Source organism: Dromaius novaehollandiae, chromosome 1 (assembly GCF_036370855.1).
Source record: "Dromaius novaehollandiae isolate bDroNov1 chromosome 1, bDroNov1.hap1, whole genome shotgun sequence".
In the NCBI taxonomy this organism is placed as follows: Eukaryota; Metazoa; Chordata; class Aves; order Casuariiformes; family Dromaiidae; genus Dromaius; species Dromaius novaehollandiae.
In genome coordinates, this window is record NC_088098.1 from 186,710,023 (window position 1) to 186,724,839 (window position 14,817).

At 44.8% G+C, this 14,817-nt stretch overlaps 1 protein-coding gene and 1 long non-coding RNA gene across 4 annotated transcripts in view; both read right to left on the reverse strand.

The window, feature by feature from the left end:
• Nucleotides 1-2,309: 2,309 nt before the first annotated feature.
• On the reverse strand, nucleotides 2,310-8,891 carry LOC135327146 (uncharacterized). Its single transcript, XR_010387230.1, has 2 exons — nucleotides 7,158-8,891; nucleotides 2,310-7,011 (listed from the first exon to the last, which is right to left on the reverse strand). It is a non-coding gene; the product is annotated as an uncharacterized LOC135327146 (long non-coding RNA).
• Nucleotides 8,892-11,930: 3,039 nt separating this feature from the next.
• The window catches only part of TSC22D1 (TSC22 domain family member 1), a 95,618-nt gene continuing 92,731 nt past the window's right edge, over nucleotides 11,931-14,817 (reverse strand). For 2 of the 3 annotated variants that reach the window (XM_026108478.2, XM_026108477.2), the window contains 2 exons: nucleotides 14,347-14,398; nucleotides 11,931-13,379 (listed from right to left, as the gene is read on the reverse strand). In XM_026108478.2, coding sequence (XP_025964263.1) covers nucleotides 13,122-13,379; nucleotides 14,347-14,398 — 310 coding nt within the window. In that variant the 3' untranslated portion in view covers nucleotides 11,931-13,121. Of the gene's footprint in view, nucleotides 13,380-14,346; nucleotides 14,399-14,817 lie in introns of those variants that run through there. The other variant, XR_010387232.1, reaches the window with a different exon arrangement.

Genomic DNA, 14,817 nt, shown 5'->3' on the forward strand with positions numbered 1-14,817 from the left:
CCTTTGAGGAACAGCACTCTGCCCTTCCAAGAGAAAGTCCTTGGCTTCCCCGATAACTTCGTTTCAAAACATGAGTTCAGATCAGTCTGGGGTTGAAGGACTTGAATCACGCCGGCCAAGGTCGGGAAGAGCCAGCAGGCAGCAGCGCTCATCGGGCGTATCTGCGTTAGGAGTGTTCGTAGCAACAGGGCTACGTGCTGGTGCAGCGTCAACACACGGAGCATGTCCACATCGCAACCCGGGCTGCTGCGCGCGGAGGGTCGTGTCAGCGCTCCAGCATGCGCGTAGTACAAACAGACACCGCTTTACATCGAGGTCTCCTTTCCCCCTCTGAGCTGTTGGGTCAGCGGGTGTCACTGTCCTGAGAGTGACTTGCCAGCATCTGTGTAGCAAAGGCTGTCCAAAAAATGATGTAGCCTTAGTTCATCTTCTCCCTTTTTAAGCCCAGACCATCCAAAAACCCAAAGCCGTAGCCTTCTGTGTATTTGTCATTTCAACCCATTAACAAGTATTTTTTTATTTAGGTCAGAAATCCAAAGATTCAGACCAGATGTTTGGGCTGGGCATGGAAGTAAGCAAGAGGAATGAAAGTCAGGCATTTCATTCCCTAGGACTCCCCCAAAATTCAGTCTTTGTGCTTTTCCTCCCTGAAAGACTCCATTCAAAAGTGTGTAAGCACTATGGAGAGTTGGTTTATTCTAGAAAACCAGGATTTCACTATTTTCTCCCCTATAAAAGGGGACCTGCTTTCCACAGCTAGTTTATTATTTATTATTACTGCTGTCTATTAGCACTTCTTCTCCTTTCTCCCTCTCTCCTTGGAAAAATCCAAGCATTTCCCACCACCTGTGCTGCTTTAATACCCCTTGGGGTTAGTAACTGGGTTGCGCCATCCCTCCGCACTCCTTTGCGTGGGACACGCCAGCCAGACTTGACTGCCCAGGGCACCAGTGAGTCAAAAATGTCCATGAAAATCTCCCCTCTTGTTAACCACGAGGACTCTGTGGTTCACTTAATACTCCACTTCCCAAACGTGTCATTTGCCATGTCTATTCTTAAGACACATTTTCAAAAGATGTCCTAGCCTTTCCCAGCTCCAAAGACATTCCCAGAAGGACTGATGTATTATTCTGAGATCCTGCATTTATCCACTCCAGAAAAGCCCATTGTTTGAGCCTTGTCTGGATGCATCTGCTGGGGCAACAACGCGCTGCATGTGCTGCTTCTCTATTTGCAGGGTTTAAGGAAAGGGGCTGTCTCCACAACACTGTTCCAGATGGACCTGGCCCATATCAAAACTGACCTCTGGTAGCAGGTGCCATACTTGCATGGTACATGAGAAATGCCTACATATAATTGCAGGGCTGCACTGCTTTGCTCCATCACTTTGCAGATGGGAATACAGCTGTCTGTGGAACTGTCTCCTTAGAAACCTCCCTATCCTAAAGGCATTTTTAAGACATTCAAGATAAGCCAAATCTCCTAGCAGTCTCACAATAAATAGCAGTTTTATCGAGGATGGGGGACAAAAAAGTTTAACTGCTGTTTCGTCAAGGAATCGCTGTCTCTCATTTGATATGCTCCTGATTTAATCCTGCAAAGACTGAAAATACATAGAGGACTTGAGATACGATCATTATTGTGGCTGGTTATTTTTGCTGGAAAGGGGTGTTGCTTTTTTCCAGTCTCGTCGACTTAACCAGTGGTTTCCAGAGAACAAAAGTCAGTGCTTTCTCTTGACCCTTTATAGCAAAATGCAACCTGAGATTTCAGAAACTTGCTGTCAGAAAGTTCTCATTACTTGGCTCTGCCCTCACTGCTGATGCTGCTGTGAGAAAATGCTGACAATTGTACAGTATTAGCTATTATTGCTTATACCACAGTCTCTAAGAGCCCTTTTTCCAGGGAAGTTATCTAATCCAGAGCAGTTGCTGCCATACAATGCCTGGGTTGTAGGTGCTATAATAAAAGCACTCCAGAGAGTCTTTTTGGGTGAATGTACAAATCCCATTGCTTCTGAAGCAAAAGCAAAGTCTAATCTTGTGAGGGTCCGTACAATTACAGTATTGTGAGACACCAATCTGAACGCTGTTTCTCCCTACCTGTTCACACAGCTAAAAGCCACAGACCATTTGCCTTTTTCTTTTTTTTATTTTTTTTTTGGGGGGGGTGGGGGGAAGTTGCAGTCTTTAGTCCTTCCTTCAGGAAGGGATTGAATTTCTTTTTACAGTCCAGAACAACATGCTCACTTATTCACTCTTCAAAAGCAATTATTATTTTAGCTTGGTTATTTTCCTATAAATGAGCCACAAAATATTGTGGGTGCAAAAATGCTCTTAAATAGAGAAACTGATAAAACTTGTTTAAGATTGCAGATCCCACACATTTTTAAATATCAGAAAACCGTCACACATCAATAAAAAACATTCAGCATCACTTTGTCAACCAGGAAGATTGGTCCTGTATTTGCGTTTAACCCCAAACCCTTATTTAATTCATTGCCACATCAGGGCACTCCAACACCGAAGGTATCTGCTGCTGCTGTCACACAGCCCAAGAACAAGGTATAGGAACTTCATTCCAACACACTTTCAGAGCCGTCACAGTACTGCAAAGCTTCATAAGTCAGGCCACAGTATTTTTTTTTTTATATATATATATTATATATATACATATATATATATATGTATTTTTTAAATTTCTTTTCTGGTTTCTGACTCTGTGTATTGCACCTGGTTGGTATTTTTGGCTCTTTTCCTTAGAAATTGAAAGCTAAAAGGTGTCTCATCCTTAATAGAAGGTGAGTGTCTCGTGGGAGAAACATGATTTCAAGAGCTTAGACTTTAATAAAAACATTACACCAAAGGTGCATCCTGGATATCTTTCTAATACAGATCATAGCTGATACATACATCTGTACTGATGTTGTCAGTAGTCTCATTAGCAAACTTCACAGCTGAGTATATCTAGAAACAATGTTTTGTGCAAGTTTAGACCAAAAATAGAGGTTGTTTTTCTTTTCCCTCCTTTTAAAAAGAAAAAGGAAAGGGATGTCTGTGAGGTCGATATGCAACATCTCAAAAGCGGGGACACACTTTCATCTAAACTTTCCCTTAGCCGAGCTTGCACCTCAGCCCTGCTGCGATTAGATTTTCATCAAGGAAAGAGAAAGTAAAACTTTGCACAAAAATGAAAGTGATCCATTTAACAATGTTTTGTCTAATGATTATCCCATGACAGCAAATAAAGTTAATAAGGGATACCAACATTCAAAGTCCTCTCTGTTTCAGGAATTGGGGATTACTCCATTTAAGCAATCAAATGGTTGGGAGACAGCATTGAACATGAGGAGATGAGATCTGCAGCAGACACCAGGAGAAACTAAAGAGATGTAGACTAGACATGGACAACCAGAGAACACCGATCTGCTATTGCTCCTTGTACTAGGAGCTAAGAGCACAAAAATAGATGTTGGATGGCCGACCAAGTGCTCCTCCGTACCAGGTAGCACCAAACTGTGGAATTTGTCACAGGATGCTGTGAAAGGCAAGGATGGAGATGAAATTAACCACACACCTGGAGGATGGGTCTGATGGCAACTGTTAAATGTGGGCAGCCAGATGCAGCCTCCACTTTGGGAAGTCCCTAAATTGTTGGCTGCTGGAAAGTGAGAAGATACTCTGGGAAAAGCAGCTCTGTGTCATCCCTCATGCATCTGCTGCTGGCCACAGTCAGTCAGGGATGCTGGGCTGCATGGTCTGTCAGTCCTCACTGATGACACGGGCAAGGACATTATAGATGAACAAAGTACTAAATTGCTTAATGCATACTGAGCAGAAAGCAACAGTTTAAGTGTTGCAACATCAGCATCACAGTATTTATCCTGCATAGGTTCGCAGTAACAGCCACCGCGAAAACATGACAGTGTTCACACTGAGAGGTAACGTGACTCCAGCAGTGTACGTGTTCTTTATCAAAAACCCCAATCTTTAAGAACATTGTGGTATTTTTTTTGTAGCACCTTGGCAACAGCTGTTAAGGGACAATTCAGCAGATGGTGTTCCAGTATCATGATTTAGTATTTTTATGCCAGGCACTTCATGAAGATGTATGTTTTCCAGCGGTGTCCCTGGCTGCCAAGGAATGCATGTTAGAGGTGCTGCTAGATTATAGGGGCAGGACCCTTTTTTTCCATCCTGTACTGGATGGGGGTAAGATGCATGGAGTTTTCACGACCAAAGCCACAAAAAATTGCAATGTGCAAAATTTCCCTTGCTTTCTGAAGTATTTTTTGTTTATTTTGGGGTTCTTGGGTTTGATGTGTGCAAGTATCACTCATTCTTCCTGATTAATTCAAATACCTGTCTTAAGTTTGCTTGAGAAAAGGAAAAGCATCCAGCCCTCCCAGTCGTGCAGAGAACTCTGCTGTAAACAAGAGATTGCAGACATGAGAGCTTTTTCTTCCTTAAGTTGATTGGCAACTGTTACGTGTATTTTCACAGCCCAAAATAACTTTTTTTTAAAAAAAGAAAGATGCATTTGTATGCTAAAGCAGCTAACATGGTGAAATGCAAACAGAGCTGTGGCATGGCTTGATTTTTACCTGAGGGCAGATTATGAGGAGCCACATTGAGATGAAATAAAAGCACGTCAGCCCAGCTGGAGTTTTTTGCTCCTGGCTAATCCCATGCTTCTCTCCTTGCCCTGAGCGCCTGCAGCGCAGGAGGCATCTCCATGTCTGCTGACTCCATGCTCCCAATTCAGTGCTCTGCTAGTACTCACCTCCACCTTCAAGGCCTGGTGTAGCTCCTCATGCTGGAGGATGCAAAAGAGCGGCACAAACACCAGCAAAAAAGCTGGATAAGGTCACTTTCCCCAGGCTTCACAGAAGCAGTCTCCAATTTCACGGGGCTTTCCAGGCAGCTGGCAATGGAAAGGCTTTGCATAGATGCATGGACTGGGAAACATGCCCGTGATTATCTCAAGATCTCCATCCCTGACAACCATTTGAGACAAGTACGGGCCCAACACTAGATCTCCCTTCGCCTATAAGATTCCATTTCATTTATTAATAATAATTAGTAGCATTATAAAATAGAAATTCCAGGAGAGAAAAAGAGAGTGCAAAAATGGGGCAAACGTCTCCCACTGTTCCACTGTTACATCCATGAGAACCAGGAGAGCAGAGATACCCAACACCAGCCCAGGCACTTCACCCCCTCATCCTGGGGAACATCCCCAAGGACAATGGAGGTTAGCTGGCATATTCCACTGCCCCATGCAATATCAACACCAAGAGCTCAGGGCACCAAAGCACTGAAGCAGTCCGGGGCTGGAGTAAATACACTGTTCAGCTATGACTTTTCCAACACTGTACTGGTATCCAACAGGACACATCAGAAAATGGTCTCACACACAGCCTTCCTGCATCCTAAATTTACCAGAGCATCCCGCAGCTCTAACTTTATCTTATCATAGGTTGGAGCCACTTTGGTTTTCTCCACATGCCCTGGCAACACAGCTACTGCCATGCCTTGGAAAGCACGAGTGCATTTATGGCACTTCAGAAGCAAACAGGAGTAACTGCCTTCTGAGTAAACAGGCTGTCCTGGCTCAGATCCTCTACACACACCCATCAAGTAAATGAGTAGCTGATGTTCATTAAGAACATCACTGAAGTTGATGCACCACTGTTCTTAACTGGATGCAAAGTTGAAGCCTGTGGAAATGGGGAGAAAAAATAGGGGACTTCTTCCTGTGCCACTTATGTGTGCCTGCATTTCAATCCTATTTCCACCTCACCCTGGTAGACATGAAGCACTTTTATTGCCACAGCTGGGTTGAAGCCCTTGTGAATGACAATTTTCAGTGATGAAGCCATTTAGCCATGGCTGTAGGGCATTGCTAAATACTTTTGTTCAGTCTCCAGCATGCTCTAATTATAGCAAGCTCCTTGTCTTATTCTTGAGCCGCATTTTGTGGGAAGTCCTAGGCAGAGACGTTTCTATTGTAGCCAAGACAACTAGGGCTGTGATCCCACTTGAAGGAAATTTCAAATATATCCCCAAATTCAAAGCAGCTCTATCTGGCTCCTGGCATACAACTAGTGTGGGTAATCTCCTCTATGCTGCCTCTGATCAAGGTGGCACGTGCAACAGCAGTGCAAACCAAGGGTATGCACAAGCACAGCAACCCTGATCCATCCTCAAGCTCTCCCAGCTGACTCTTACAGCCCACAGTGGCCTGCTTCTGTTGCTGGGAGAGCTTGCAACGATGAGAAAAGCTCTGAATCGGGCACATTCACCAGGGAAAGAGCAAACAGACTGCACAGAACACAGTAGGGAAGCACACAGGAGTTGACCACTGTCAAAAGGTCTTTCCAGGTTTAAAATCAACCACAATTTTTTGAGACTTTCATAGTCAGCTGCATTGTCCTGATCCCCATTCACTTTTCCCCAACCAAGTATTAAAGCTGCTTCCCTGACAATCAAAGGCCATTGCTCCCTGAAAGCAGGAAAATTTGCAGCAAACTGCAAGCTGCATTCACTCGTAGCTCTCACCTTCACTTTTGTTGTCTTCTGGTTTGGGGTTTTTGACAGCTTTTAAAGAAAGAAAAAAAAAAACATGAGAACCCCACACACATCAAGCCTCCCTTCTGACTGCTTTCACTTGTGGTTTTGTGAGCTTTTACAATCAGCTGTTGGAAATGCTTTAGACAAGAACATTAGAGAACTCTTTAACATCCTTTAGGAACATTTTTAAACAACCTTGTGGTATGCTTTGAGACTAGCCTGACAGCACTTAGAGGGCACCTTTGCCTCTAGGGCACCAGCTCACATCGAGAGTCAGGGAAATGCTTCTGAAGAGCTGTTTCTCACCGATGCTCGGCAGTCTCCCCAGAAGGTCAGCGGGTCTGTACCTCTGTCACTGAAAGCAAGTCACCAACAGCAAGAAAGGTGGCCCTAGAGGCAGGCAAGGCAGGAGGAGGGGAGCAGGAAGCTGGGCCAGCCCCTAGTAAAAGAGAATATGCATTTACAGCACAAGAGACTGAAGTCCATTTAAAAAAATAAATAAATAAAGCAGAGAGATTTGTTTTGGTATGGAAGTTCCCACCAATTCCCTCTCTCATGCTGATACAAAAGGTGCAAGCAATTTACCACTAAAGCAGCTTCAAGTTTTTCCATGCTGCCTCCCAAGGTAGAAAGATGCAACTCAGCAGGAACCAACTTCCAGATGTAATAGAGCTGATTTTGTGGCTCCTGAATGGCGTTGAACTTCTGGCTTATCTTCTCCTGTCTAACAAATAGGAAAAAAGAAGCTTTAACAGCTTCCCATGAGGAATGGGTTGCCACAGCCAGGGCAAACCCATGGTGCGGAGGGCACAGTGTTCCTGCAGTGACCAGTTTCACAGAGATCATGACTTTAAGCATTTATCTAACTGAATTGCAGATGTCTTTTCTGAAGGCTATCTGGTATCAAAGCTTTGATTAAAGCAGCAGCAGAGAGGCAAAACAGGCTTGTTCCCAGTAATAAAACTAATGGAAGGAAGAATGACCATTTACAGCAGCTCCTCAGGGAGCATAATGCAAGCAGACACTTTAAATGTGATTTTTTGGAGAGCTGAGAGGTCAGCACAAAAACCCAGCTTCCAGCTCCTGGAGACACAGAATATATGTTGTACCGGAGAGGAGCTGACAGTAATTTAAATAACTCACAAATAAATTCCTCTCCCTCCACCCCAAACTCCCTGACAAACATCAGAGATGCTTTCCTTTCTGATGGTCATGTATGTTTCCTCCTCTACTTTGTTTTTAAAAGGCTGACAAATTTTATCCTCCGCACTTTCATTATTCCCAAGATTCAGGTGGATTTGCCCTGAATTTGCACATGCCACATCTCCCCCTCACCATGTTTTCTGATGCTTTTAGAGCACAGAGTAGAGTGGGAACTGTAACAAAGCTCTTGCTCAGTCCATCCAAACTAGAAGGCTCTAAATTCAACTGGTAAGATTTTTTTTTCCCTGACCTGTAGCCACTTTCTCATGACAACTTGAACCACATCCACTGTGTCTTACCACATACCCATCGCGGAAAACCCACATGCATCCAATGGAGCTGAAGAATCAAACTTCAAGATGACCTAAAAGTTTGGCTTAGCTCAGGAACAAACTTTAGCTCAGGAACAAACTTTTAGAGAACTATTTTCCCTTTCCTTGGCTGGCCATTCCACTCTATCCAAATTCCCACTCTGATTCATTTTGGGGACTTGTCGCAATGTTCTTTCTGAACTTCACCTGTCGCCTCCAGATGACTCTCCCGTGGACATCTCCATGCACTACAACAACCCAGGACTTCGTTTTAGTGGAAGCCATCACTGTTTCACTCATTTTTCCTCCTGAACTGCTGTCCTTTTCCAATGTACTTACAATAACAGGAAGTCAGTTTATTCACGGCTTGGCTTTGAACTTCGTTGCTGAGCTTGGCCTTGCTCCTTTTGGAAATTGGGCCCTGATTCAGGAGGGCAGCTGCCAGTGCCTGCTGGAAACTCCCCACCATGGGATTTTCAAATACACCAGCTTTTGGCCTAGCTCAGCACATGTTAAGTGCAGGAGGAAGACTCCCACTTACTCATCACAGGAAAAGGATCAGGCCAGCGGCAAATGTTTTTCAGAGTATCCTCAAACAAATACTTAAAACTCTTCAGTTTGTTCCAGACTTCCCAGGAGCTCCCTCCAGCAGTCATCCTCTGTTTAGCTTCACACGTGAAGTTACGCCAGTCACTGACCACCAATGACTGGAATCGGGCTAATTTCCAGCTTAGATAAAGCTTTGGATTTGTAGCTCGTTTCAAGTTCATCTCAGCAGAAACCTCTCCAGAAAGGTAAAATACATAATCCCTATGGGAGAGGAGAAAAGCACGAAATAACTCAACATCCTTAAAATGTAAACTGTTCCTAAAGTATTCAAGATGCTTAACCAGAGGTTTCTTGAATGGTATAAGCTAAGCTAAACAAGCATGCCTTCACACTTGGCTAGTTTGAATACTGTCATTTCACCCTACAAAGAATGAGCAATAATTAAAATTTTTCATATTAATCTGAATACATTCACTGTAACTACAGAAACCAAGGGTGGTAATTCCCAAATTGCATTGCTGGCTTTTTTTCTTCTAGTTGAAAGATGTGAGGCTGCCTCCCAGGCATTGATTTATTCTGTAAGAATTAGGCAGAGGCATTCATCTCTAGGGCACCGCATTTACTCCACTGCTGCTGGGAGGTCTTGACTGGATACTCTAGACAGTCTTCAGACATGTGATGGAAGCATATTTCTCTTTCCCAAGTATTTACAGAGCCCTCAGAATTTGGATAATCTGGATTTGCCTTACGATTCTTTGTCAAAAATTATTGGTTTAAAGAAAAAAAAAGAAAGAAAGAAAGAAAGGCCACATGAGAAAAAAACCTGTGGTAATTTGCCTAGGTCAGTTCGTCGCAGTGCTGTTTAGAACAAAGCAAGTGTGCAGTTAAACGTCAACCGGAAGGTAAATGACAAACAATTTGAATACAGCCTGAAGAGTTACTGAATTGGAGATGTGCACAGAATAGAAAGTCTGCCATACAAAAAGGCAGATTACACTTAATTTTGTTCTCACTGTGGATGAAAACCTGAGCATTTCAGAATTCCTACAAAGAAAAGACGGGGGGATCACTCTTTACTATTGAAAAGATTTGATTTAAAGACCTCTGGAAAATGATTTGTTCTAGAACAAAAGCAAAAATCGAAACAATTCATTCCAGAAGCATTACAACATGACAAACTGAAAAGGCAAATCTTTGTTTTGGTCTCAAGTGAGATCTTAGTCAATTTGAGTCAACTGCACAGAGAGAAGCTTCAGTTTTGATAGAGCGATCTCTGAGGCAGTCTTAGTGACAAAGCTTCTCTGCTTAGCTTTAAGCAAATAATAAACAAGCTCCATAGCTTTAAAAAAAATTGAAATAAAAAAAATTGAAATAATTCTGCACCAAATAATAGATGAGCAATTTGCTAATATTGAAGCACACTGTATTAAAATCATCAACATATTACCTAATCTAAAACCTTAAAACTTCCAGGCACTGTATTAAAAAACAGTAAAAAAAAAATCCCAGATGTGGAACATGCTCAGGCTATTCTTCAAACAAAGTAAAAAAGAATAAACCCAGAGATCAAATTTTATGACAAAAAAAGAATCTGTGCAAATTTTGGTAAGTAAAGTAGGTGAAAAAGCATATCAGCATGATAAGGTTGACTTTTTAATACACTGGGCCTGGAAGTACTACAGAGGCATTCACAATATAAAGGCAACTGAAGACAATTAAGCCATTTTAAAAAGCACCAAAATTAGCATTTCTTTTGTCAGATAATTCAAGTGCTGTTCTGTTACAAAGGCTATCATGAATTTCTAATTTTAGCTTAATCCATCAAAAAGCATCGAGCATTTCTCTTGTTTCCTCATTAAGAATATCTTTAAATTATATACTAAAATATTGACAACACAAACTACAAATTAATTCCACATTAAGTTCACATTCCCACAGAGACATACTCATCCATTTACTTTGATTATACTAATCCCAATAAAGGTAATGCAGCTGCTTGTGCTGTAATACAGCTAAGCAGCACCTAGAACTGTTGCATGATCAGAACCCAAAAGCAAGAATTCGGCTATAAATCACACAAACGAGGTTAGTCTTTCTGTCTCTAAACTCTCAGCATCCCAGTTTCCCCTGCTACACCTGATTATTCTCAATAATGTGAAGCTCCACAAGCACCTTATTTCATTTTCATTATACAGAGGAAGTCATCAAATAAAAGACCTTATAAAAACATTGTAATTAACCCTCACATTAAGCCAAATCCACTCTTGCATTCGAGTCTTAAGACATGCAGTTTCCTCAAGGTAAAAGTACTGTCCTGCTACTCTATTAGAGGAATGATCATTTTCTCTCATAATTCTGAGCACTGAATAGGGCTCATATCCTTTCATATCCACTGTAAAAGAGCAAATTCCTTTGTTGCCCCAGTTGCAGGCTATGAATCATGCTGCATCTATATTCTTTCACAGGCAGATTTGTATGTTTACACTCACTGAAGTTTTTAACCCTCTCGTTATTAAGCAGAGAAACATTTTTGCAATCTGAAATGAAACAATCGGGGAAACAATTTTATCTTGGTACTGAACTGAAAAGAACCTCTCAACAATTTCACAAGGCAGAATTAACACCACGCCCAAGTTTACACAATTTGAACCCACAAAAGTGAAATAATCAGAGATAAGAGCTGCAGGTGTAAAAGTGAGAAATTCTTAGACATCTAGAATTCAGCCCGGTCTAATCACGAAAAGCTGTAACGAGAACATGGTGTTAAGACCAACCAGTTAAGGAAGCTGTAACACCCTCAGCATTTGTCACACCAAATTAAGCGGTTTGGAGCTGCTGCCCAGCACAGGACTCTCCATGCCCAAAGGTGCAGTCTGTCACCAGGAAACAACTGTTGCACAAGGCTCACACCTTTGCTGCTGACCATACAACAGAGGCCTGTGCTTTTGCTTAACTGTTTCTAGAGGTATAGAAGGCACCCAGCATTCCTGAAGTTTCAACATTGTACAGGATTGGATCAAAACAAGCAGCTTTGCTCCAAGGCTCAGGCCCCCGACATTTCCCCTTCCCCCCTTCATTAGACTTTACATTTGCTGTGTTTCCAAGAAACTGTGGAAAGTAGTAGCTACATTTTTAGCACATTTTATAAGTCTTTGCAACTTTTACAAAGTTCAGAGGTCAACAAAGACCAACATGCACAGAAACCTATGCTTTCTAACCTTACTAATCAGGCAAAACTGAATTGCAACATGTTGAAGTTATTGCAGTTAACATTATTACACTATACAAACAGTGATTTATCAACATTGTATGCTTTATTGAAAGTTGACAAGTGCAACAGTTAAATACATTGACGTGTTACAACTGTTTAGAGAACATGCACAAAAACATATGCATACTACTATACAGATCATATGCAAAAATCCATACTGGGAAATCCAATTTTTTTTTATTCTTTGCTAGCAAGGTCTGATAATTTTTGGAGTGGTTTTTCCTGTCTTAAACCAAACTACAATGAACAAAGATTTACTTCAAGATAATCAGCAGCCAGGGAAATTCAGAAGTTACACAAACAGCATAAATCTGCCAAATTCTGAACAGTTGCGTAGGTGCATTCTTATTTATGTAGCATAAAAAAAAGAAAAAGACTTTCCAAACTTCTTCAGATCAGCCAATGAAACAACTAAACTTCAATCTGTACAACCTAAATAGTTACAGTTTTCTATTTTACAAAGTAATTACACTAAATACACAAATATACAGTAGGCAAATAACCTTCATTGTAATTATCCTATGACCCAACTGTATGTCACCTACCTGCTTTCTATATATAATACAGCTTTATGCACCTGTCCACTGCTTCAGAAAACGGTGCAAATATATTTGCACTTAAGGTTTCAGGTGACAATCAAGTGTTAAACACTGAATTTACCTTTTTCCCTCTTCCTCTTTGATCCTATGCACCAGTCCTCACTTCGGAACCCCAGTGCACTATGGGGGATTGAGCCATCACTTTTTACTCCAGTCTATTCACGTTTCCATGCTTGAAAAGCACTTGTGTCAGTTACATCACTGGATGAGTGGAAGATTTAAAAACAAAAAAAATTCAGACATGCAGCTCCATTTCTCAGCCATTTGCAGAAGCTGCTCAAGTCCCCAGTGTACTTGTGCTAATTCGCTGGAAGAAGTTTATTTATTTTATTAAATCAACCTAAGAACAAAGACTCCTTCAAGCCAGAGGGAAGGGAGGGTAAAGAGAGACAGATGAGTGGATAATACTGAGGATTAAAAAAAAAAAAAAAAAAAAAAAAAAAAAAAAAAGGAAAAAAGAAAACCTCTCATGGTGATGTATGCAGGGCACGGAGTCCTCAGTCTGGGTTGCAGCGTGCATTGAAATGGATGAAGGTGGCTGTGGCAGATTCCCGCTAGTCCTTCTCACTCCGGGTGCTCCCGAGCACCGCGACCACGACGGCAGCGACGCCGGGGACTACACGGAGGGCCCCGACCCCTGTGACGCCGGCTGGGCGGGCTGTTGCGCAGTCCCTTGTGACTGGGAAGAGGAAGGTGGGGAACCAGTCTGCAGCTGCGCCTGGAACTGGGCGAGCTGCTCGGGGCTGGCGAGCGTCTTTAGCAGCGTGTTCTCCTGCTCCAGCTGGGAGTTCTTCTCTATCAGCTCCTTGATCTGCTCTTTGAGGACCTCCACCTCCTCCCGCACCGCGTACATCAGGTGGCTCTTCACCAGATCCTGAAACGCACGGGGGGACAAGCGTGTTAGCGAAGGAGACAGGCGCAGGGCCGGACCCCGAGCAGAGTCCCCCGCGCCCCCGCCCCGCGGCAGCCGCCTACACGTGCGACTCCCGCGCCCGCCGGGCCCCGCCCCGGCCCCGCCCCCTGGCCGCCGGGCCCCGCCCCCCGCGCACCGGCTGCAGCCAGTTCTCAGCGCAGGTTGCCGCATTTCCCTCCCTCCCGCCGGCCGGCCGCGTCCGCGGGTGACGTCAGAGAGCCGGGCCGACCGCCCCCGGCGCGGCTCCGCCAATGAGCGGCCGCGCTATTTATAGCCGGGAGTTAAAGGTTCGGAGTTTGCCTAGCAACAGCGGGCAGAGGCTCCCGTGAGAGCGGCTCCCGGCACCGCTCCAGCAACAAAGAGCGGCCGGGCGGAAATGGGCACCGGGCGCCGCCGGCCCGGCCGCCGCCGCTCCCCCGCGCTGCCGGAGCCCCGCTCGCTGCCGCGGCAGGGCAGAGCGGCCCAGGACGCCCCTGCCGGAGCGAGCAGCCCCGCTGAGATGCTCCCATTTGGCGGAGGTCGCCGCGAGCGGGATGCGTTAGCGGAAGAAGCGGTGAATCAAAAATAAAATAAAAATAAAAATAAATAAAAAGCGCACCTCAAAACACGCCCCCTAAAAAAAAAGCAGCGCCGATTTCCCATCCTGCCCCTCCCCCGCCGCACGGAGCCAGGATCAGTCGTGTGGGAAAGGCAGGAGGCGATGCCGTCATTGCCCGCTACGGCAGCGGCGGGGCAGCGTGCGCATCCCCCTCGCAGGGAGCCTCTTCTCAGTAAAGCACACACAAAACCCCCCAAATTGAACCCATGCCCCCCCGAGCCCCCTCGCTATGAAACGCGTGCATGCAAGGGTTAACCATCGCCCGCCGCATCCCGATATTGTTTACAGCTCTCGCCACGAGCAGGGCTTCACGCCGCTATCGGTACGTACCATCGCTTGCTCGATTTTGTTGTCGATAGCTACCACGCTCGCACCGGAGGAGCTGGAAGAAAGAAAGAAAGAAAGAGAAAAAAACCACACACATTAGCAGCGGCTGAATTATTTAGGAGACAAGAGACGCGGATATCGGCAGCCAGTTGGCTGCGAAAGTCATCCTGGCGCTGCGGCCGCCGCTCGCCTCGCCGAGATGCTCCAATGCAGCAGCGCAACCTGTGAAACCGCCCCGCGCCCCCTGCCCGCCGCCGGACCGCGCATCCGGACGTCTTCCCCCAACGAGACCGCAAAGACGGAGCCCAACGACCCCCTGCGGCGGGCGCGGCGCGGGGGGCAGCGGCGCGCAGCCCCCGCGCAGCCGGACAAAGGAGCCGGCCCGGCCGCCACCTGCCTCCCGCCGCCCCCCGCACAGCGGCCATTTACCTGCTGTCGAGCCTCAGGGAGGAGCTGTCGGTGCCCAGCAAGGAC